The 24,876-nt window shown below is 47.4% G+C and overlaps 1 protein-coding gene across 2 annotated transcripts in view; it reads right to left on the reverse strand.

Annotated features, from left to right (window-relative positions):
* Positions 1 to 293: 293 nt before the first annotated feature.
* Positions 294 to 24,876, reverse strand: part of OVOL2 (ovo like zinc finger 2) — a 36,303-nt gene continuing 11,720 nt past the window's right edge. For both annotated transcript variants that reach the window (XM_032248077.1, XM_032248078.1), the window contains exons 4-5: positions 17,380 to 17,569; positions 294 to 988 (exon numbers count right to left, since the gene is read on the reverse strand). In XM_032248077.1, the coding sequence (XP_032103968.1) occupies positions 672 to 988; positions 17,380 to 17,569 (507 nt within the window). In that variant the 3' untranslated portion in view covers positions 294 to 671. The remainder of the gene's footprint in view (positions 989 to 17,379; positions 17,570 to 24,876) is intronic.

Raw genomic sequence — 24,876 nt, forward strand, 5'->3', positions numbered from 1 at the left:
GATCGCACCACTGCACTCCAGCCTGGGCGACAGAGTGAGAACTTGTCTCAAAAACAAAACAAAAAAAAAAGAGAGAGAAAGATCTGTTTCTTCAAACCCACACCACTAATACAACATAATCAACCTCCCCATCTCAATAACCTGCAACGAAACATCACACAGTAAGCTCTGAACAGAGAGCTGTGGGTCAATGTTTCACTTGGCCTTTGAAAGCTTCACAAGAACATTTCATTTATTAAAATAATTTCTGTAAACTCTTTCAGAATAACAAAATTCATTTCCCTTGCTTAAACAGCATTTCAAGTAGAAGTATTTTTATTTCAAGGCACCATAAAATGATGATTGCTCTAAGAAATACCTCTCCCTCCATGTGTGAAAATCCTTGGAAAAGAAAAAAAAAAGTCCCGCATGGTGTTCTTGGCTATCAGGATCGTGGAAAACAAACTTTGGTGAATGTGAGCAAGTGCACCAGACAGGACACGGGTTACAGGGCCTGACGGCACTACGGTAACTGACAATCTTGGAACGGATCCGACTGCTGATGTTCCAAAAGGACACAGAGGTGAACTGGACATTTCTAATTAAGAAGAGCCAGTGGGGTGGGGGATGCTGAAAACCAAAAATCCACGTAGACATACATGGCAGTGTGAACGTCTGTCCTCCCTTCCTTCTCACTTCCTCTCCTCCTCCTCACTCAGGCTGGTATTCTCCTGGTGTACGGATGTCAGCTTGCCCTGCAAAAGGGCCGCCAGTTTTTTAGATGTCTTTTTGAGAAACGAGCTGCCCGGGTGGGCACTGTTCACGTGCAGGTACAGTTCCTCCTGGGTGGGGCCCGTGTAGCCGCAATCCTCGCAGACGTAGAGCTTGTCCCGCCGCTGCTTATAGGCATACTGCTGCTGCACCCCATGGATTTTCTTCAGGTGGGACTCCAGGGAGCAGCGCTGAGTGAAGGCTTTATTGCAGACATTGCATTTGTAGGGACGAATGCCTGCAAGGACAAGGGGCAGACACAGCATCGGTTGGTCACAGCCAAGTCAGAACAACCCAACTATGAAGCCAGTAAAAGTCATCCTGACCAAGGATTCATGGCAGCATGAGGACAACGGTTAGAGCAGGGGACAAAACCGTCTACAAAGGATCATAGCATCCATCTGAGCATACCTAACACAAACGGATGCCAACATAGAAAAAAACAAAACAAAGCACTACCTGCTTTAGGAAGATTTTTATTCTTTCAGCTGGCCCACCTTAATGTTTTCATTATTGTGAGCAAAGTAAACTTAAAAAAAAAATTTAATTTGGGCTGGGGGCAGTGGCTCACGCCTGTAATCCCAGCACTTTGGGAGGCCGAGGCGGGCAGATCACTTGAGGTCAGGAGTTCGAGACCAGCCTGGCCAACATGGTGAAATCCCATCTCTACTAAAAATACAAAAAACTAGCCGGATGTGGTAGCATGCACTTGTAGTCCCAGCAACTCAAGAGACTGAAATGGGAGAATCGCTGGAACCTGGGATGTGGAGGTTGCAGTGAGCCAAGATTGAGCCACTGTACTCCAGTCTCAGAGACAGAATGAAACTCCATCTTAAAAAAAATTTTTTTTTTTTAAATTTGGGTTTTCCCAGAAACAGAATCTGAAACAAAAATTCCAGTACAAGTAGTTTATTTGAGAGGTGATCCCGGGAAGAACCTATGCTGGAACAAAGATGTGAGGCGGGGGAGGGTAGGATCCAGTCCAGGAGGAGCTACCCAGCCAGTTACATGGTGGGCAACTCGGGTCCAGTCCTTCTGCACAATGCAGGGAGACAGTCCAGTACACACTTGGTGTCATCCTGCCCCTCCAGGAGCTGGGGTGAGTCACTGGCTGCAGTGGGTGGCTGTGAGTCTCCATTCCCAGCACTTCTGCCTGCCTTGTGCAGACAGACTGGGATCAGCAGGAAGCCCCTCAGGCAGAGGTGCAGCGTGGGCAGTCACCACCTGGACAGGTGTGCCCAGAAATGGCAGATGCCCAGGCCATCGGCAGGACACTGAGGCATTTGTTGTAGTTACGAAAATCATTTCCAAATAAGCTCTTGTGCTGCTGGCGTTAAAACTGGGCTAACATTAGTGGGACCTGCCCTCTAGCTGAGATTTCGCAGGTACAATATGGAACAGCCTCATCAAAGAACTGCTGCCCCTACCTCCATGATTACTCACACTGATGTTTGTGGCAGAATCTCAGATAAAGAACATAAACATAGACTCTCTGTGTGTGTGTGCAACAGAATACGTATTTAGATGAGCTTGGACAGTACAGTGTTTTACATACTTGCCAGAGCCTCAGGATCACCTGGAGAGCTTTTGAAAATCTTAACTCATGACGGGCACGGTGGCTCATGTCTGTAATCTCAGCACTTTGGGAGGCCAAGGCGGGTGGATTGGAAGGTTGGGAGTTCAAGACCAGCCTGGCCGACATGGTAAACCCTGTCTCTATTAAAAATACAAAAACTAGCTGGGCATGGTGGCATGTGCCTGTAATCCCACCTATTCAGGAGGCTGAGGCAGGAAAATTGCTCGAACTGGGACCCAGGAGGCGGAGGTTGCAGTGAGCCGAGGTTGTGCCACTGCACTCCAGCCTGGGCTACAGAACAAGACTCTGTCTAAAAAAAAAAAAGAAAATCTTAACTCATCTCTCCTAACACCAACTCAGTGGGTCTGGGGTAGGAATCAGGAATCTATTTTTAACAAACATCACTGGATATCCCAGTGATGTTAAACTGGCTTTTAGGAGCCACCAATTAAGGTCTTTAAGATTCTGGTTGTGGTCCTGCCTGAGGTCAGGTAAGGTAACAGGGCAGAGACCTCAGAGCACACCCAGCTCAGTGCCCTACACCGGCAAAGGTCGCCCCTTGGGCCAGCGGCTGAACAGGAGGTTCACACTCAAAAAGCAGGTTGGGACTTAAAGATGGAACAACAGACACTGAGGACTACCAGAGGGCGGACAGAGGGAGAGGCCGAGGACTGACAAACTCCCCATTGGGTACTAACTGGGTGATGGGATCATCCAAACCTCAAATCTCAGCAACATGCAATGTACCCATAAAAACAAACCTGCACATGCACCCCCTGAATCTAAAAATCAAAGTTGATTTTTTTTTTTTTTTTGGTAAAGGTTGAGACTGGTGTGTGACAGAAGCAAACACACTAAGCCGAAATCTCACATGACAGATTCTAAGAAATTCCCGTAGAGCATATCATCAAGTTTTATTGGGCTTTAGTTGTGGGCAGAGTCCAATACTAAACCTTGCACACAAAAATAAATGAAATTGGCTGGGCACAGTGGCTCACACCTGTAATCCTAACACTTTGGGAGGCTGAGGTGGGCGGATCACCTGAGGTCAGGAGCGCCAGACCAACATGGTGAAACTCCATCTGTACTAAAAATACAAAAATGAGCCAGGTATGATGGCACATGCCTGTAATCCCAGCTATTGGGAAGGCTGAGGCAGGAGAATCGCTTGAACCCAGGAGGCAGAGGTTGCAATGAGCCGAGATTGTGCCACTGTACTCCAGCCTGGGCGACAGAGCAAGACTCCGCTTCCAAAAAAATAAATAAGTAAATAAATAAGTGAAATTAAGAAATCACCATAGTAAGGTCTAACTTAGGCTCTCAAAGAGAGGATTATGGCTGTGAAGGAGACACACGTCACATAAGCATGGAAGCTGAGAGAGGGAGAATACGGTGCTGGGGTGCATGGAGCACGAAGGGGCCACAGCCACAGCCACGAGACCTTGCTAGAGGCTAGAGACAGAAGGGATGCCACCTGGAGAAACCCGCAGACCCTGTACAGATTCCTGGGCCTGCCTCAGGGACCCCAGGTAATAGGTCAGGGGCTGGGATTAGGAAGCTGCAGTTTCATTTTTAATATTTTATTCTATTTTTTCGAGTCTGATCTCCCCCTGTCGCCCAGGCTGAAGTGCAATGGTGCAATCTCGACTCACTGCAGCCTCCACCTCCCGGGTTCAAGCAATTCTCCTGCCTCAGCCACCTGAGTAGTTGGGATTATAGGCACCTGCCACCACGGCCAGCTAATTTTTGTATTTTTAGTAGAGACAGGGTTTCACCATGTTGGCCAAGCTGGTCTCAAACTCCCAACCTCAGGTGATCTGCCCACTTTGGCCTCCCAAAGTGCTGGGATTACAGCCATGAACCATTGCACCTGGCCCTAATAGTTACCTTTTATTAAAATATAGAAAAATAGGCTGGGCACGGTGGTTCATGCCTACAATCCCAGCACTTTGGGAGGCCAAGACAGGCAGATCACCTGAGGTTGGGAGTTCGAGATCAGCCTGGCCAACACAATGAAATCTTGTCTCTACTAAAAATACAAAAATTAGCCTGGTGTGATGGTCCATGTCTGTAACCTCAGCTACTTGGGAGAAAGAGGAATGAAAAGCACTTGAACCCGGCAGGCAGAGGTTGCAGTGAGCCAAGGTCATGCCACTGTACTCCAGCCTGGGCAATAGAGCAAGACCCTGTCTCAACATAAATAAATAAATAAAATAAATAATAAGAGGTTTCTATTAACAGTTGTTTAAATTTAAAAGTAATGTACCCCCAGTTTTATGGTGAAAATAGCAATAAATTAAAAAATAAAACAGAAAAGATCTCCTGTCACCCCATCACCTTTCCTTCTCTGGTCTTAACTCTAGTTTCTTGTGATACTTCATGTTTTCTACAAATTATATATATGTACATATATATTTCATTTTATTTTATTTTATAAGAGTCTCGCTCTGTCTCCCAGGCAATCTCCACTCACTGCAATCTCCACCTCCTGGGTTCCAGCAATTCTCCTGCCTCAGCCTCCCAGGTAGCTGGGACTACAGGTGCCTGCCACCACATCTGGCTAACTTTTGTATTTCTTTAGTAGAGATGGGGTTTCACCACATTGGCCAGACTGATCTTGAACTCCTGACCTCTGTCTCGGCCCCCAAAGTCCTGGGATTACAGGTGTGAACCACTGTACCTGGCCTACATATGTATGTTAAGATTAATAATTATATGTCATCTCTGGGTGTTGCCCAAGCAGGAGAATTTTTAAAAGCTTCCCCTGGAGGCTCTAGTGTGCAGCCAAGTATGAAAATGAGTGTTCTAAATAAATGCACGTTTTCATTGCCATGTGCACCGGTGTACATTTTTCTGAGACATAAACGTGGGGTTTTGGAGACAAGGTCTGGAGGGTGTACATGCCATTGCATCCCTGCCTGTATTACTTCCTATCTCTAACCACCTGCCAGGGTGAAAATTAATTCACAATAACTTTCATATTAACTGTGGTTCCTTCTGGGCAGTGGAATGACAACGAATCTCCCACCTTTTCTCTTAAAACTATTCTAGGATGGGTGCACGGCTCACGCCTGTAATCCTAGCACTTCAGGAGGCCAAGACAGGAAGATTGCTCAAGCCCAGGAGATCAAGACTAATCTGGCAAACAGGGGGTGACCCCCATCTTTACCAAAAAGTAAAAAATCAGCTGAGCGTGACAGCATGCCCCTGTGGTCTCAGCTACTCAGGAGGCTAAGGCCGGAGAAATCACTTGAACCCAGGAGTTCAAGGCTACTGTGAGCCATGATTGTGCCACTGCACTCCAGCCTGGGTGACAGAGAGACCCTGTCTCAAAACAAAACCAAAAACAAAACACCTCACCAATCAAGGTTAAGAATGTTTTAAGGCAATATTTTAAAAATCAAAATATTGAATGAATGGATGAACCCTATTGGTTCCAGGAAAGAAAGGTCACATCCTTGGGACTAGTTTTCCACCCAGGCAAGGGCTACGGGCTTCTCTCCTAAGGAATGCGCCCGCTTAGCTTTCACATTAGCACTGCAATGCAGACTCTTGTTTCCCCGGCCTTCTGGGCCCATGTGGCAGCAAGCAGCTGGCTCCCACTACCCAGCAGATCAAATGGCAAAGCTGATCTCAAACCTTCAGCTCATCACCCAGAGACTAGTTACTCCTTTCCTTAGTTAGTAGAAATAACCCACTGCTGTTTTAAAAGATCCAAACTGACAATATGGGGAAGCTGGCATACTTACGTCAGGCTTAACCTGGAGGCAACACACTCCGGGAGGTTCCCATCCTCAAAGGTGACCTGCCCCCCAGGAGAGGCCAGCCCGGCCACCACTCGCCCCATGTGCACAGGGCCACGTCTCCTTCCTCTCTTCAGTCAACCCATGCTCTGAGCATCTTCTCGGAGCAGAGCACCCAGCAAGGCCTGGACAGCAAAGGCTAGAAGATTCCAAAGCCCTGCATCATCTGAACAACAGAGATGATGGCAGCGGGGGGCTTTGTTTCCGGGGAGGGAGTGGAATTGGAGCCTGGCTTAGAGGATGAGTAACTTGCAGGCAGAGAAGGAAAGCAGACATAGGCCCAGAAGCTCTGGTTACAGCACTTCTGACTTTAGTCAATTGCTCTGCTTTGTGCCCCAGCACTTCTGCTACCCATTTTCTCTTGTAAACGCCACCATTCACCCCTCATTCATTGGTGCAGGCCTTGCCATGCGGCAGTCCCTTGGTGACCCTTTCTAGACTTAAGAACAAGCATTTCCCTCCCAGATCACCCCCATTACCCACACACTCAGGGGACAAAGGTAACTAGAGAGAGTCCTGGGCAAAAGGGACTGATCCTGAGGCCCCTGCCACCACTGAGGTTCACCCATCTTGTGCTATCAAGCAAAGGCCAGTCATGCCTGTGTCTAAAGCAGGACACAGGTGAAGAGCATCACCCATCCACTAGACATCACCAGCCTCCTGACACACATGACAGTGAGTCCAAGGCCACTGAAAAGCCGGGCTGCAGGTCTGCTGCGCATTAACTGAAACAGGAGCAGCTGCTCCAGCCTGAAAGGCCGTTTCCTCACCAGCCACAGGGTGTCAGAGGTCTTGCACGGCTGCTCTGAGGATTCACCGAGATAGACTAAGTTCTCAATGGGATACAGCTCAACGTCATGCAGATAAGCCCCATTCATAAGCTAGCTGCTGACCGGCGTGGCCAACAGGGTGAAACCCCGTCTCTACTAAAAATACAAAAAAAAAAAAAAAAAAAATTAGCTGGGCATGGTGGTGGGCGCCGTAATCCCGGCTACTTGAGAGGCTAAGGCAGGAGAACCACTTCAATCTGGGAGACGAAGGTTGCAGTGAGCTGAGATGGTGCCACTACACTCCAACCTGGGTAGGAGAGCGAGACTATCTTACAGCAAAACAAAACAAAACAAAAATAAGCTGGCTGCACATGAGTATTTTGCAGATTTGTCTTTAAACTGTACCTGTATGTATACTTTTGTATGTATTATTTATTTCACAACAAAAGGTATTTTTTTGTTTGTTTGTTTGCTTGTTTTTAAATACAGACGGGGTTTCACCATGTTGGTCAGGCTGGTCTTGAACTCCCGACCTCAGGTGATCTGCCCACCTTGGCCTCCAAAGTGCTTGGATAACAGGCATGAGCCACCACGCCCGGCTGAAAAGGATATTTTTTTAAAATGTGGCTGGTGGAGGAGAGAGGGGACTGCTTTCATCGTCTGCCCTTTTGAATTCTGTTCCATCGACCTGTCCTACCTAGTCTGAAACATGTTGTTTATTGGGTTATCAAAAAGAGTTTGTTGTTTTCAAATTTTTTACTCCTAATAGCAAATCAAGCTTCCATGCCACACGTCCCCAAGGAAAATTCTTCACTACTGAAACTTTCCAGTTGCTTTCCCTGCTATAGCTCAACTGCACCTTTACTGAACTTTATCCAAAGGTGAACTTCAGTGAGAAGCTTTTTATGGGCATGCTGTGGGAGTGGACATTTACGGCAGCCTCCTTGAAAGGCAATTTGGCAATGTCCATAAAAAAAATCACAGTGTATCTATCCAGCAATTCCACATCAGGGAAATTAACCTACAGGAAGACTCACACAGGGAGGCAAAAGATATACAGGATATACTCATGGTAGGATTGCCTGAAATGAAAGGAAGGAAAGAAAGAAGGAAGGAAGGAAGGAAGGAAGAAAGGAAGGAAGGAAGGAAGGAAAAGGAGAAAGAGAAAAAGAAAAAGAAAAAGGAAAGAAAGGAAGTAAGGAGGGGAGGGAGGGAGGAAAGATATCTGCAAATGGAAATACATGTCATCAATTGGGGAATAGAAAAAGCACAGTCCCTCGATATTGGAAATTTTGTTATGATTTATTGTTATTATTATTGAGACAGTTTTGCCCTTGTTGCCCAGGCTGGAGTGCAATGGTGCGATCTCGCCTCACCGCAACTTCTGCCTCCCAGGTTCAAGTGATTCTCCTGCCTCGGCCTCTGGAGGAGATGGAATTACAGGCATGCACCACCACATCTGGCTAATTTTGTATTTTTAAGAGACGGGGTTTCTCCATGTTGGTCAGGCTGGTCTCGAACGCCCCACCTCAGGTGATCCGACCATCTCGGCTTCCAAAGTGCTGGGATTACAGGCGTGAGCCACCGTGCCTGGCCTTCTTTATTATTATTAATATTATTTTGAGATAGAGTCTTACTCTGTTGCCCAGGCTAGGGTGCAGTGGTGTCATCTCATGTCACTGCAGCCTCTGCCTCCCGGGTTCACGCAATTCTCCTGCCTCAACCTCCTAAGTGGCTGTGATTACAATTACCCACCACCAAGTTCAGCTAATTTTTGTATTTTTAGTAGAGATGAGGTTTCACCATGCCTACCACGCTGGTCTCGAACTCCTGACCTCAAGTGATCCGCCTGCCTCCACCTCCCGAAGTGCTGGGATTATAGGTGTGAGCCACCGCACCCAGCTCCAAGATATATATTGTATGAAAAAAGCAATATGCATTAAAACCTTTTGGGAAAAAAATTAAATGGTGGAAATGGGGCTTGGCCTGTAAAGGGAGTTTAAATTTTTTTTGTCCTTTTATCTCCTAATAAGCATATTACCTTTTTAGCTAAAAAATAAATTAAGATAAAATACAAATTAAAAATAAAACAATGAGGAGAGGATTTATTAATCGGACCAGGCAATTCCCCATGACAGCATTCAGGCCAGTAGGGGTGGAAGTGACTGGATTCTTTCTTCTTGGTCTGCTCCACTACAAACATCTCTCAATCTGCATTTTTCCCAATCTAGTCAATTCTTCCCTTTAGGCTCCAGACAAAGACACCATTGTTTTCTCCTCTTTAATCAAGATGGGATTTGTGTGCCTTCTCCTCCCTCTGAATGGAGCCCCCGTCCTCCATGGAAGATAAGGCCAGAAGGCGCCCTAGAGGGAGGGGCCGGTGCCCCCGCCCCACCTCCTCGACCTCAAAATTGGAATTCCTCAGCTTCTCTCAGTGGAACTCAGCAGCTTCCCCAGGAATGACAGGAGCCCCGAACTGCCTCCTTTATTCCAGCTGGTGTTGTAAAGTCACAACCAACGAGGGTTCATGACCTCCCTGGGCCACATAGCTTCCTGCAAAGTCTTGGAAAGTCTTAGCCGGGAGTCCCGAGGATGTGTGTGCCCTTCTCACCTGTTTATGAGCCTTTACACTGTCTTCTCTGCAGCTTTTTATATTGCCTGAATTCTTTCACAGAATATGTAGTCATTTTACAAATGAGTGAAATAAAACACTCCCCATAAATGCTGGACTTGAATGATGGGCCAGGCACATTGGGCACTCCAAAGCTTGCACTTCCTGCATGCTTGCTCCTGGGGGCTCTGGCACTGCTGGTCCGAGGACCACAGTTTGAGTAGGGAGGGCTGGTTAGTTATTATTTCTTCCTCTAAAATACAGATCTCCTCCCTCTCCTCCCAAAGCAAATCATTTACTTCAACAGAGAGCCATTCTTAGGAAGCATCCTAAACACTTAATGAAATCCAAAGCAGTATCCTATAAAAACAGGCCCATGATGGTTTTCACAGGCTGTGAACTGAATACACATTCATTTTCTGGAAGCTCATGCGCCTCCCTCTATTTTGGGTTGGTCAGCAGGCAGAATCTCCTTGCTGGCCTCAGTGATGCTGTCAGCGTCACTCAAGCACAGCAATTCCCTCAGTTATATAGTGGCTGCTGCTCGCTTCCCACCCAGACCGCTTTTCTGAGTCAGTGCATGTCCCCAGCTGTCATGTGGTGGCAGCTAACAGCTTCTGGCTGTCCCCTTCTTTAAGGAATCAGCACTGGTCAAGTGACCTTCCAGATGCTTAGGAGTGTCTGCCTGACCTTGCTCAGGTCAGACGCAGCCCTCAGCCAATGTCAGAAACGGGCGTAAAAAGGTCCCTGTCCCCACCTTGCCTGTAACAGGTCCATCCTGGAGTCCATTCACACTCCCAGCCCCCCTGGGATGAGGTCGAGGTTGGACTCAAGCTAAGAGCACAACCCATGCTCACCCTCTGCCCTCACGGGCTCCTCTTTACAGCCCTCCCTCAATAAACCATTTGATGGGAAGCCGCTTCTAAACCCCACCTAAGACAATTTGGATTGAAAATAGCCACTTGTTTGCTGATATGTTTTCACAAAATGTTATTGGAGTTTTTTCTGCACAGGTCAATTTCTCTCTTCTACTCTTCAACAAGACACCATTTAACTAACACTCCCTTCCTCTCTCTCTCTCTCTCTCTCTGATACACACACACCACTCTGATTTATCTTTCTTGGGTGAAATCACAGTCAAAGAAGAAGTCCTAATCTTTTCTTTTATCTACTTGGATATTAATGTAAGAAATTTTCAGGTTCTAGTTTCTCTGGAACTTTTTCAAGATGTTTCTTTGGGTTTTGAGTCTTTCCTTAGATACCATGTTCGCCCAGCAGCTGCAGGGGAAAGGAAGAGATGGGGAGTCGGGGGTGGTGCAGGTGAACCCTGATTCTCTATCTCACTGTCTTTGCCCACCCCATCAGTATAATAGCTATAATTCTCCAACAAAAGGTTCTGGAGTCCCAGATAAATCTTTAAATTGGTCATGGCCTGGTCTAATTGGATTGCAAACAAACATACCCCTCATTCAATTACTGTCATATTTATATTAAGTGTCTATATCTTTGTTTCTGGCCTAAATACAACATTTACTTGTAAGAACCAATAGCAAAAATATAACACTCACAGCTCAAAGGCAAGACCAGGCCGGCACCGTGGCTCACACCTATAATCCCAGCACTTTGGGAGGGCAGGCAGGCTGATCGTCTGAGGTCAGGAGGCGGAGACCAGCCTGGCCAACATGATGAAACCCCATGTCTACTAAAAATACAAAAATTAGCCAGGCATGGTGGCATGTGCCTGTAGTCCCAGTTACATGGGAGGCTGAGGCAGGAAAATCGCTGGAACCCAGGAGGCAGAGGCTGCAGCAAACAAAGATGGGAGCTACTGTACTCCAGCCTGGGCAACAGAGTGAGATCCGACTCAAAAATACAAAAAACAAAAACAAAGGAAAGACCAAATTCCCACTGAATTCCCATGAGGTCTTTTGGAGCTTGTGAGGTTGATTCACATGAACTAAAACAACATCGGAGAAACCCACATTTTTGCACTTTGTACCAACTGTCTCTTTTGGACAGAGCTGAAGAGATGCGTTGGCAGGCCCATTGCCCCTGAGCTTGCCACCAGCTGATGTCTCAGGAAGCCCCAGCTGCTCTTTCTGGTCTTTTATTACTTAGAGACACACCTTCACCAGAAAATAGGTCAGGGTGGGGCAAATAGGTCTAAAACATTTCCACAGTTCCATTTGTTCATCACTTTAAGTGTCAAAATTATGATTAAAATTTTTAAATGTTATCTGTAGGTTATCTTACCGCCGTCCAATACAAATTAAAATGCAAACCACTTTATAAGTTAACATTTTGTAGAAGCCTCAATCAAACAAGTAGAAAGAAACAGGTGAAATGAATTATAGTGATGTATTCTGTTTAACTCATTATGTCTAAAATACTACAGGTATTGATCGACTTACCACCTATGCAACTTACGACCATTCGACTTTACGACCACAATCACTAGCCACGACTGCTCCGCGTCTGGCAGCGCAGACGTTGCCCAGCTGGGCGTACGACAGTGCGGACCAGCTTCCGGCAGCACTACCATCTCCACGTGCACCATTTCAACTGTACATATAGCCTACTCAACTTACGACCAAATTGTGTTACGACCGGTCCGCAGTCCCGACCATGGTCGTAAGTAGAGCACTAGCTGTACCATTTCAATGTAAAATCCATATTAAAAATTGAGATTTTTGGCCAGGCGTGGTGGCTCACACCTGTAATCCCAGCACTTTGGGAGGCTAAGGTGGGCAGATCACCTGAGGTTGGGAGTTCGAGACCAGCCTGACCAACATGAAGAAACCCTGTCTCTATTCAAAATACAAAAATTAGCTGGATGTGGTGGTGCATGCCTGCAGTCCCAGCTACTTGGGAGGGTGAGGCAGGAGAATCGCTTGAACCCAGGAGGCAGAGGTTGCAGTGAGCCGAGATCGTGCCATTGCACTCCAGCCTGGGCAACAAGAGTGAAACACCGTCTCAAAAAAAAAAAAAAAAATTGAGATTCTTTTACACCCTTTTTTTTTTTTTTTTTTTTTTGCATTTCAGCTTGACATCTAGTGTCTGTTTTGCACATACAACACATCTCAATCTGGACCAGCCACACCTCTGGGACTCAGGAGCCACACGCAGCCAGCGGCTGCTGGACCAAGCAGCACATCTCCAGGTGTTTCACTCCTAGCTGCCTCCTAAGCCCTAGCCTTTCCCCTACGGCGATAACTGTGAGGCCCTCTGGGAAAGCATCCGGTGGAAGGTATTTTTATCCACTAATTTAAATTATTTTCAGCACCCTTGCAGAAGTGACTAGAATAGTAGGAGATGGAGAAAATCTGAGAACCTCAGGCTGGGAGTCCGGGGCGTGGGGGGTACAGGTGCCCCCCTTTCTTGCTTCCTCTGTGGGCAGAGGACACCTTGGCACCACTAAAGTCACATGTTCACAGGCTCCTCTACAACCTACTAAACCCCAAGCTGGAGTGTGCAGTTTGTGCTACTAATAGGTCTGAGTTTCCTTTATCTCATCCTCCTCTAGAAGCAAGCAGGCTTCTAGATAGAAACTGCAGCGGGGTGGGCTGCTGAGGCCCCTGCCTCATGGAGAATGCTGAGGAAGGCACTGGGAGGCAAAAAGAGCAGAGAAGGAGACCCTACAGAGGATAAGAGACCATGAGCTTCAGGGCCAGCCGGCTCTGGTTCCCAGCTCCAACGCTGATGGGTTGTGTAAGCTCCCTGAGCCTGGCTCCCACATCTGCAAAAGGTGGGGAACAACAGTACAGACTATTTGGGGGAGTCTGAGATGAAAGGATAAAGGCTGGGTGCCTGGCATGAAGGAGCGTGACCCTGTGTGGCTTGCTTCCACCTGCAGGAGCCGTGTTACTCTCTGAAGGGTTTCCCCATCTCTGCCGAGCCACCCTCCTCACTTACTAACTCTTCTGCCTCCCAGGGCGGATACCCCCCTCATATCACCCCAGCAAACCCCAGGCATCTCAGATGGTTCCTGCATCTCTCTGCCTAAGGATGCTCTCCAGGCCTGCAAAGGGCTGGGCAGGAAGTGGGTGGGAGAACTGCCTAGGAGTGAGGAGGTCCAGGAAGGACACCCAAGCAGGAGGGATGGGGGTTGACTGAGCAACCTGGGGTGCATTCTATATGGTTCTTCAAAGGATCTCCAGTGGGATTGAGCCCCGGTTGCCCACAGTGATAACCCACTTATTATTGATGAGCTCTAATTGGCTGTCTCCCCTCTGGCCTCCCCTCCCTCCTCCACTGTGTTTCCGGACTTTGGGTTGTCCCAATATATTGTACCTGCTCACATCCAAATCATCGTGCCAAGGTCTGCTTCCTGGGCAACCCAAACTAAGACACTCCTCATCAGCACTGCCCTTCCTCCTTCTGTCATGCTGTAGAAACCTTGCTCATCCTTCAAGGCCCAGCTGAAAGCCTACCTTTTCTGAGAGGCCTCCCTGGCATGCAGTTAGAAACAAGGCACCTCCTAGGACTTCCTTTGGCATGTGCCACTTTTTCTTCTGTCTGGCAGATCTGCTGTTTCACTTGTCTCACAGTCAGATGCCTGAGTTATTTCTCCCTCTGTTGGCTGAGAGCTCCATGAACACAGAGGTGAATCCTAGGGTCTGTTACACATCAGGACCTCAGGAAGCCTCTGCTAACTGTTGCAATTTTGCTACCAATGATAGTTAATGTTTACTGAGCACTTACAATGTAAGAAGCACTTTTATATAATGCTGGCCCGAAAACCTCACAACCGTCACTTTAAGCGGCAAGTATTGAAATCATCACACCCATCCTAGAGATGGAAAAACTAAGGTGAAAGATGAATAATTTAGATGAATTCTCACAGTCAGCTACCTCAGATCAGGAGTTCTTAACTAGTATGTGAACACCTCAACTTGTAAAGTCTTCTCTGAGAAGCTGCCAGTCCCTAATCTTTCCCTTAGTCTCCAGCAATGGAGAATTAATTCAATCACAGGTGAAGCAATGCCATCAGCTCCGTGGTTACTCCAAGGTACTAACAGCCAGCCACACTCCCCAGGCCCCCTGCACTGTGTCCTAGAAGCCAGGGGTGGGGAGTGACCAGAGTCCATCCAGGCAGGCAATGCCATCAAGGACATCCTCAGAGATAATGGGCTGAGACAGCCTCCAGGGCCACCAATGGCCAGCGACTTCAGGAGTGGTCCCGATTTGCTGCCCCTGGGATAGGAGGAAAGCCCAGCTTTGCTGCTGCTGGATGGGTCCCTTGACAGCCTCGAGACCTCCCCTCAGATCTCTTATAAGACCCCCCCCAATGTCCTATGGATCTGCCACCACCCCCTAAGCATTCTCTTCATCCCCACCCCATGCCCAGCTTAGCCTCACAGCGGTCAAACTTATACTGATTCACTGGTGCTAGGAATTAAAAAAAAGAAGCCATATAACCAGGCCCTAAGAGAACACTATGGGATTACATTTACATCAAGCTCAAAAACAGGCCACAGTAACTTAAGCTGTTAGAATTTGCAACAGTGGTTTTCCTTGGAGAGAAAGAGGCAGACTGGGAGGGGTAGTGGCTTCTAGTGGCTGGAAATACTGTTTCTCAGCCTGACTGCTAGTCGCGTAGGCATGTTCACTTTGTAAAACTTCCTACTGGTTGAGGTCAGCACTTAGGATCTGTGCACTTTTCTGGATGTATGTCACACTGAAATGAAAAGTTTTCTTTAGAAAAAGTTTTTGGTCAGGTGCGGTGGCTCACACTTGTAATCCCAGCATTTTGGGAGGCCAAGGCAGGTGGATTGCTTGAGCCCAGGAGTTCGAGACCAGTCTAGGCAACATAACGATATCCCATCTCTATAAAAAATACAAAAAAAAAAAAAAAATAGCTGGGAGTGGTGGCATGCACCTATAGTCCCAGCTACTAGGGGGGCTGAGGTGGGAGGATCAGTTGAGTCCAGGAGTTAGTGGCTGCACTCCAGCCCGAGCAAGACCCTGTCTCAAAAAAAAAAAAAAAAGAAAAAAAAAAAGAAAAAAGAAAAGGAAAAATTTTTAAAAAGGAAAAAAGAAATATTTTAGGATGCCAGCCACTCTCTAAGATGGCAGATACTCTTTCCAGACCAGGCAGGCAGCTCAGCCAGTTCTCTAAGAGCAATTGAGCATGATATGAAGTAGAAAATAGGATGCAGAGGCCTAAGAAGGAACCTGTATGGGGGCTGAGTAGCTGGGAGCCCCATCCAGAGAGAGGAAAGAGCATGTTCCCAACCCTACCAAAATACCAGGACTGAAAGAGCTCAAGGACTGCAGATAGCAAACCATTTTATTTTTCCTTGAGACAGGGTCTTGCTCTCTTGCAGGCTGGAGTGCAGTGGCACAATCATAGCTCACCATAGCCTCAAACTCTTAGGTTCAAGCAATCCTCCGGGCTCAGTCTCCCAAGCAGCTAGAACTATAGGCATGCACCACCACGCCTGGCTAATTTTAAATTTTCTTGTGGAGACGGTGTCTTTTGATGTTGCCCAGGCTGGTCTCCAATTCCTGGCCTCAGGCAATCCTTCCACCTTGGCCTCCCTAAGTGCAAGGATTACAAGCATGAGCCACTGCACCCAGCCTGTAGATGCCGAATTCTGTAAGTTTGTTGGGAGGGTGGCTGGTAGCCCGGATAGGGTGGAATGGGTTAAGATGGGATGGGATAGGATGTGCTGAATGGGTTGGAGTGAGATGGGCTGATCTAAGGTGGGCTGTGGTAGGAGGAGACGGGACGGGAGGTGATGGGCTGAGAATCGGATGGGGATTTGAAGATGGGGCGCACATTGTAAAGGCCTTTACACGAAGCCCAACAAGATGAGAGATGAGGAGTCTGGATTTCGTTCTGCTCAGAGCTGGAGATTTCTTAGCAGGGAAGTAGAGTCCTTGGAATTCTCATGGAGAGATCACTCTGGCAGAGGTGTGGATGATGGGGCTCAGGCGGGAAAGCATGGAGGCCAGGTGTTTCTAAGACAGAAGCAGTGAGGCCGAGACCAGAGGCCAAGGACACCCCCAGGACTCTGTGAAGAACTGAAACTGGGGAGAACCTGGATTCGCTTTCTAAGTCAGGAAACTGAGGCAAGTCCAAGGAGAGCCAGACGCTCACCCACCAGGTCCCAGTGGGAAGCTCAGGTCAGCTCTAAAGGCAATGAGCTCCTTTTTGTCTCTCAGAAGGAACGTGATGCTATCCAGAGACAGGCTTATGTCCCAAGAGAGAAGCATCAAATACTCATGGTGGGACCACAAGAACCACCTTCCATCAGCCAGGACCAAGGGGCTGAGCTATGGCAGCCCCCATGTGTGTATCATGCATCATGATTTTCAGAATACTTCCAGCCAGGGATTTGTTTTGAGGCTTGCTAGAAATCACATCAGTATCTCCATTTTACAGGGTGAAAGACAGGCTACCAAAGGTGGCTCACCCAGCCCAAGGTGACACAGCCAGCATGTGGCAGCGTCAGGAGGTGAACACAGAAGGGCTGGCCCCAACGCCCCATCATCTTGTGATCTTTCTTTATTTCTTTTGAGACAGAGTGTTGTACTGTCACCCAGGCTGGAGTGCAGCGGTGCGATCTTGGCTCACTGCAACCTCCGGCTCCCAGGTTCAAGTGATTCTCCTGCCTCAGCCTCTTGAGTAGCTTGGATTACAGGCGCCCACCACCAAACCCAGCTAATTTGTTTGTTATTTTTATTAGAGTTTCACTATGTTGGCCAGGCTGGTCTCAAACTCCTGACCTTGTGATCCACATCTTGTGATCTTTCTAGAAACACAACATTGTTCCACGCTCTTGACCTGGTTCTCTGGTGGGAAAGAAGCAGGAGCTCTTGGCCAGAATAACAAAACAGAGAACAAAGCACGCGCCCCCTGCTCACCTGTGTGCGTGCGGACGTGCCTCTTCAGGTCGAAGGTGTCATTGAAGCCCTTGCCGCAGAAGGCGCACAGGTGTCTCTTCACCTGGTTGTGGCACTTGAGGTGACGGTTGAGCATGCGCTGCAGGCGGAAGCCCTTGCCACACAGGTCGCAGCTGTGAACCACCGAGTCGCTGCACGTGCCTGTAGTGAACTGGGGGCAGAGGGAGGCCATGAGGATCCCCTGACAGGCAGGCACAGCCAGCGGGCTCACTCAGGAGACCCACCTCCCTGTGTCTTGAGGCTTGCCCTGTCTGCGGCTTCTGCCTCCTAAAAATTTCAAACAGGCTTTGGCTTTGGGGAAGGTGAAATAACAACTGGCATTTCCTTTCACTTTTTTTTTTTTTTTTTTTTGAGATGGAGTCTCACTTTGTTGCCCAGGGCGGAGTGCAGTGGCTCAATCTCAGCTCACCGCAACTTCCATCTCCTGGGTTCAAGTGATTCTTCTGCCTCAGCCTCCCGAGTAGCTGAGACTACAGGTGAGCACTACCATGCCCAGCTAATTTTTGTATTTTTAGTAGAGACAGGGTTTCACCATGTTGGCTAGGCTGGTCTCTAACTCCTGACCTCAAGTGATCCATCTGCCTCAGCCTCCCAAAGTGCTGGGATTACAGGCATGAGCTGTAATCAGTTATAAAGGACCTGATTTGGCAACATTAACGTCACATGTTCAAAGGTTACCAAATCAGATAGTAAAATTGAAGACATCGTTTTCATCAGGCAGGGAGTCCAGACCCAGGTCTGGTTGTGGTTTTACTGATAACAAAGCTGCTTTACAAAATGATAATTTTATTCATTTATGATTTTGTGGGTCAAGACAAAAGCCAGCTCTCCCACTTTTCATTCTCCCCTTCTTCCTTAGAACAGACCTTCAACTTCTAGCTGGGCACACTGTCTTACTGCATCCTACAGGCATGTGACAGGGCACGGATGTCAGGCCCCTCCACATCTCGTGTTGAAATGTGATCCCCAGTGTTGGAGGTGGGGCCTGGTGGGAGGTTATGGGGGCAGACCCCTCATGAATGGCCTCTGCCAGTGGTAAAGAACAAGTTCTTACTCACATCAGTTCACGGAAGACCTGGCTGTTTAAAAGAGCCTGGTACTTCCTCCCCTCTCCCTTGCTTCCTCCTTCACCATATGACACACCTGTTCCCCCTCCACCTTCTGCTATGAGTGGAAGCTTCCTGAGGGCCTCACCAGAAGACACCAGCACTATGCTTCTTGTACAGCCTGCAGAACCATGAGCCATAAGCCTCTTCTCTATAAATTAGCCATTCCGAGGTATTCCTTATGGCAACGCAAAATGGACTAAGACAGCATGGCCATGGACTACCTGGACAATGAAACAGAAATCTCCTTGAAGGGGGGCAAACGGCACCCTCCTCCTCCTTCGCTGCTTCCTGCTGGCTAGAGCACCAACAGCCACTTTGGACCATGAGATGGAAGTGCGTGTTGAGGATGGAGCAGAGAGGAGTCTGGGTCCTGATGACATCATGGAGCCTGGTATGTGACATTATAGACAGTCCCCAAAGAGAGCCATAGTCAATTCTGTCCTCCTTGTGCCTGCATCCTGCTCCATCCATCAAGAGATACAGACTGTTGTCCCTCCCTTTGAATCTGGGATCAATAGAAGGCGATGAAGATGTGTCAGTTCCAGGTCTTAAGAGACCTCGCAGCTTCCACTTCTTCCCTCTCGTAAGCCAGCTGCCACATAAGAAGTCAGGCCACCATGCATGCGAGGAAGCCCAAGCTAGCCATGTGGACAGCCAAAGGCCACATGGGGGAGCACGGAGGAGCCAGATATGAAGAAAGCCTCCTCCTTGGACCCTCCAGCCCAACCCAGGGCTGCCACCAGCTGAGCGACCCCCGCTAATGCTACCCAGAGCAGAACTGCCTACCAGAGCTGTGCCCACGGCTTTTGTCTTGACCCACAAAATCATAAACGAATAACATTGTATTCATTGATGACGGTGGGAAAGGGAACTGTGTGCGGTTCAGCATGGCTAGCCTGAGCCTGGTCAGGACCCCACAGCTTTGTTAGCAGTAAAACCACAACCAGACCTGGGTCTGGACTCCCTGCCTACTGCTTTCCACTACCTTTGCTGCCGCTAAGGAAGAACATAGAATCTACCTCTGCGTGACGAAAATGATGTGTTCAGTTTTAGTATCTGATTTGGTAACTTTTGAACATGTGACATGAATGTTGCCAAATGAGATCCTTTAGAAGATGGATCCCGTTGCTCTGCCAAAATTCATCACTAGCAAGAAGACTGGTCCTCTCCTGATTCCACACTCTCCCAGCCTCAAATACTATCCTCCTTCACCCACTCTGGGTATTGCCCTCCCAGGACCCAAGAGTGCTCAGCTGCTCCCTTGCCAATGCAGCCTTCTCCAAATACTGCAGCCCATGACCAAAGAGCTCACTGCCGCACTTAAACCAGTGCCTCTCAGACTCCAGCATACCTATACCTCCCCTGGGGTCTTGTTAAAATACAGTTTCTGATTCAGGAGGTCTGGTAGGGTCGGATGTGCTGCATTTCTAAGCAGGGCCCAGGAGACGCCACTGCAGCTGGTGTACACGCCACACTAGCCCTCAGAAGTCATGCTATATTCCTTCTCATTCCCAAGGTTCACTGTGCACACGGTTCATCTGGTTTTCTCAACTCAACACCTTGAGGATGGTTAGCAAGCATTCAATCTCATTCCTGCCTCCCTACCTCCTGCCCTAAGTCTGTGTGTGCTAGGAGCAGGTGGCAGTATGCAGAGAGTCTCAAGGGAGGCACAAGACCCCAGAACAGGGTATTCCAGTCAGCCTCCTCCACCAGTTCTTTTTCCTTTACTTGGAGCTTAACTTGCCACAGCTAACACTGACAAGTGCCTGATCTATGATAAGCCCTGTGCTTAGAGCTGGAGGCAATACAGTTAGAGATGACTTATCCCCAGTCCCTAGGAAGTCTAGTGAGGGGTGCAGGCAAGTCAACAGCCATTGACATCTGAGAGGACCAGGGTCCAAGGGGGCACCTACCCTGGACGTGCAGTGCCAGGGAAGATGCTTCCAGAGGAAGTGAGCTCCTTAGCCAGGCAAGGATGAGGAGGAAGAGGGGCATACTGCACAGAATATTTCAGGAGTGGGCAGTGGGAAAGGGGGAGCTGTGTGTGGTACAGCATGGCTAGCCTGAGCCTGGAAGAGCAGTTAATGAAGAGAGCAATGGTAGCTAAGAGCAGGATCCCCTTAGGAGTCTACCTTGAGGGCCCCACTGGGGCTGGAATATAGTCAAAGGGTAAGAAGGAGCCACTGGAAGACAAAAGAGGACCCTCACAGGGGCTGAGTTCGATGACCCAGCTGGGCGGCTGTCCTGGATCCTCAACTGCCTCACTCCCCAGAACTGCAGCTGCCCACCTCTGCCCAAGGCTTTGCTATCACCCGAGCAGATCATGTTCTCCTCCTTGCCCAGCAGTCCCCATCCTGCTCACTGCCACCCTTGAAGGGATACGAAAAGACGAAATATGTTCCACTGAGTACTTTGAGCTGCTGAAGGCCAAGTGTGCACAAGGACATTTCAGTGGTAGTGAGGGGCAATGAAGCAGAACAGTTACCCTGGTAATCCCGATTAAAATTCATAAAAACCTGCAACTGTCTTTTGAAAGTCTTGGCTGGTCTGAAGGTAGTGAGTTATCTCAACTGATTGTTCACAGTCAGTTACAGATCGAACTCCTTGTTCTACTCTTTCCCCTCTTCTCACTACTGCACTTGACTAGTCTTAAAAAGGAAAAAAAAAAAAAAGAAAGTCTTGTAGGATGTGCCTAAGGACTCACCAACCACAGTTCAAAAATGAACTCTCATTTAATCTTTCTGATAAATTCCTATTTTTAAAATGCTCTGAATGTAATACAGTCGCCTTCTATTGCAGTCTAGAATGAAAATCTCAAATGATGGGCATCATTTTGTTTGAAAAGAATAAGATCTTGAAGGACACAGGGAAGGGAGATTGGTGACAATTTGAGGGAGTACAGGGCCACTAGATCATCTGACCAAGACATAGAAAGCGTTTTATTTATTTATTTCTGTTTGTTTGTTTTTTGAGGCAGTCTTGCTCTATCACCCAGGCTGGAGTGCAGTGGTGCCATCTCGGCTCACTGCAACCTCCGCTTCCCAAGTTCAAGTGATTCTCCTGCCTCAGCCTCCGGAGTAGCTGGAACTACAGGCATGCACCACCACACCTGGCTAATTTTTTGTATTTTAGTAGAGACAGGGTTTTACCATGTTGCCCAGTCTGGTCTCAAACTGCTGAGCTCAGTAAACCCACCCACCTCGACCTGCCAAAGTGCTGGGATTAGAGGCGTGAGCCACCACACCCAGCCTTTGTTTGTTTTTTTACAGATGGAATCTCACTATGTTGCCCAGGCTGATCTTCAACTCCCATCCTCAAGGGATCCTCCCACCTTGGCCTCCGAAAGGGCTGGGATTACAGGTGTAAACCACCATGACTTGACAGGAAGCTTTATAAAACAGGGGAGAAAATGGGAATGGAAAGAAGGGGTTGGAGACTGAGAGTACACCTAATTCTCGAGGGGACCTTTCCTCTGGTTTTCTTTGAGCAAAAATGGAAATTCTCCACATATCCCTTAGCAAAGGCAATTTTTCCATTTCGTCCCATTTCACAGCATGGGAAACTAAGTCACCAAGAAGTGGCTCATGTAGGGAATTCACCCTGTGATGCACCCTCCAATCCATTAAGTGCTGCTTACCACTCTTATGACCAATCAGGCCCTCAGATGTTAACAAATTACACTCAACGTCTTCAGGAGCCTTGTTGAAAGAAGACGTAAGGTTATTTAATGGCAAAAAATTATGGCTGTCAAAGCCAGCTTCTGCCAGACTATTTTACTTCTCAGAAAGGAAGGGATCTTTGTAAATTCCTAAACATGAAATTTATCCCCCAAAGTATATTTCATATGCCCTGTGCCTTGAAATTTGGTTTGTAGTAACTAAATATGTATCTATCAATAGGAATTTGTTAAAGAATGATGGTAGAAGCTAACAATTAATGCACTGGTCAAAGTTAAGAGGCAACAGGAAGTTCAAGAGTCAACTGCCAGCCACATGAGTGAGCCTTCAAGGATGTCCATCCCAGTCAAACCCCCAGAAGACTCCAGCCTCAGCCACCATCTGACTGCAACCATAAGGCAAGAACCGCCCTGCTGAGCCCAGTCATCCCACAGAGGTGGATGACACAATACTACATTATTTTAGCTATTAAATTTGGGGTTACTTGTGAAGCAGAAATAGGTTAACTGGAATAGTAATTGACGTATCATTCTCTCCAGACGCCAGAACCGCCACATGTCTAAGTGTCTCTTCCAGGACTGCATGGTACAGAAGACACATCTGACTCCTGGGCTGATGTCCCATGGGTCAGAGGACCAGCTGACCCTGCATGGATCAGGACCACAGGTCTGCTCACTGGGGCACTTTATTATGTTTACACAGGTTTACAACTAACACTCTACTTCCTAAAAGTTAAAAAAGGGTTAATCAATTTTACCTTCCTCCTCTACAAGTAGTAGACCAAACTAAGTTACATCTTAGTCATGTTAGCTACAAAACAATAGTTGAATAGAGAAACAAGAAATCTGAAGGATAAAAAAAAAACCTGGATCCAGCTAAGGGTGTGATATGGAATGTCATTTAACATCCCTACATCACAATTTCCCAACATGTAAAACAATAAAATGGTATTAGATAATCTCTTCAGCTGTATAAGAAGCTAAGAGCAGCGTCTGTTTTCCAGTTTCCTAAATTCCTTCAATTCCTGCCCCACCACTTAGTTTGGGGCAAGTTATCTAACTTAGTTGTAAGGCAAGTTACCTAATATCTCTAAGCCTTAATTTCATCAACTGTAAAATGTGCATAATACTCGCCTTTTAGAAATAAATGAAGAAATTAAATTTTAAAAGCTACTTAGAAAGGACCTGATGCTCTGTAAGTCCTATTATAGTTAGACCAGCTCAAAAATTCTGTGGTCCTAAACAAAAGATAATTGGTCACAATTTCTTGTTTCTCCACCAGGCGTGGTGGCTTACACCTGTAATCCCAGCACTTTGGGGGGGCCAAGGCAGGCAGATCACCTGAAGTCCAGAGTTCAAGATCAGCCTGGTCAACCTGGTGAAACTCTGTCTCTACTAAAAATATAAAAATCAGCCGGCTGTGGTGGTGCCTGCCTATAGTTCCCGATACTCGAGAGGCTGAGGCACGAGAATCACTTGAACCTCGGAGGTGGAGGTTGCAGCAAGCCGAGATCACACCACTGCATTCCAGCCTTGGCCAAAGACAGAGACTCTATCTCAAAAAAAGAAAAAAATATTGTTGTTTCTCAATTTGCTTTTGAATTTTTCTCTCTTTTATGGAAGAAAAGGGGAACTACAAAAAAAAAAAAAAAAAAATACTAAACAAAAAGGGAGCCACTAGCCCCAATCCTTCATCTTCAACTCTAATTCAAAAAGCTCTGAAAAACAGCTGGGTGTGGTGGCTCATCCCTGTAATCCCAGCACTTTGAGAGGTGGAGGCAGGAGGATCACTTGAGGTCAGGAGTTCAAGACCAGCCTGGCCAACGTGGTGAAACCATGACTCAACTAAAATACAAATATTAGCTGGGCATGGTGGCACACGCCTGTAATCCCAGCTACTCGGGAGGCTGAGGTGGGAGGATTGCTTGAGCCTGGGGAGCGGCAGTTACAGTAAGCTAAGGTAGCACAACTGCACTGAATGACAAGAGAGAGACCTTGTCTCAAAAAATAAAATATATGACAAAAATCTTTGACAACCAACATTCTCTCCTATCTCCCGTGACAGTGAAATCTGACCTGAGCTGATGTAAAAATATGCACAGACTTTATCCCCTTTAGTGTCAATATTCACGTTTTAATACAGAAATTATTAATATATTTACTTACAGGGCACTACTCTAGACTTGCGAGGGGTGGTTTTTACATGCTACCTTCTGGAAAAGCTTAATCGTCTCATCCTTAATCCAAAATTAACACTTTGCAAAAGGCTTATTAATGAGAGAGTGGGAAATGACATCAGTCTAGAAATTAATGCAGGGCACGAAGATGAAGAGAGAATGAACAGCTCTCCATCTCCACGGCCTGGCGCTTTTCTGAGCACCGTCTTGTCTTCTGCAGGATCTCGGCTTTCATTTCAAAAAACATGCAAAATTCTTGAGTTCTTCTTCTAGAAAACAGGACTGCAGCAAAACAAACCAATCATTGTCTCTGCGCTGCTGAAAACTGCAGGAACATCCAGGGAGTCGGGGCCTTCGGCTGGCCCTCTGACCAACTTCAAACTAGCTCAGATCACCCACCTGTCCAACTTCTAAAGGTGAAAACAGTGACAAACAAGAACAACCTTCATTTTCTGCTGATGCTTCCAGCATACAAGTTCATTTCATTAATGGTCCT

This window comes from Sapajus apella, unplaced genomic scaffold, assembly GCF_009761245.1.
Source record: "Sapajus apella isolate SASKATOON/1434 unplaced genomic scaffold, GSC_monkey_1.0 scaffold65, whole genome shotgun sequence".
In the NCBI taxonomy this organism is placed as follows: domain Eukaryota; kingdom Metazoa; phylum Chordata; class Mammalia; order Primates; family Cebidae; genus Sapajus; species Sapajus apella.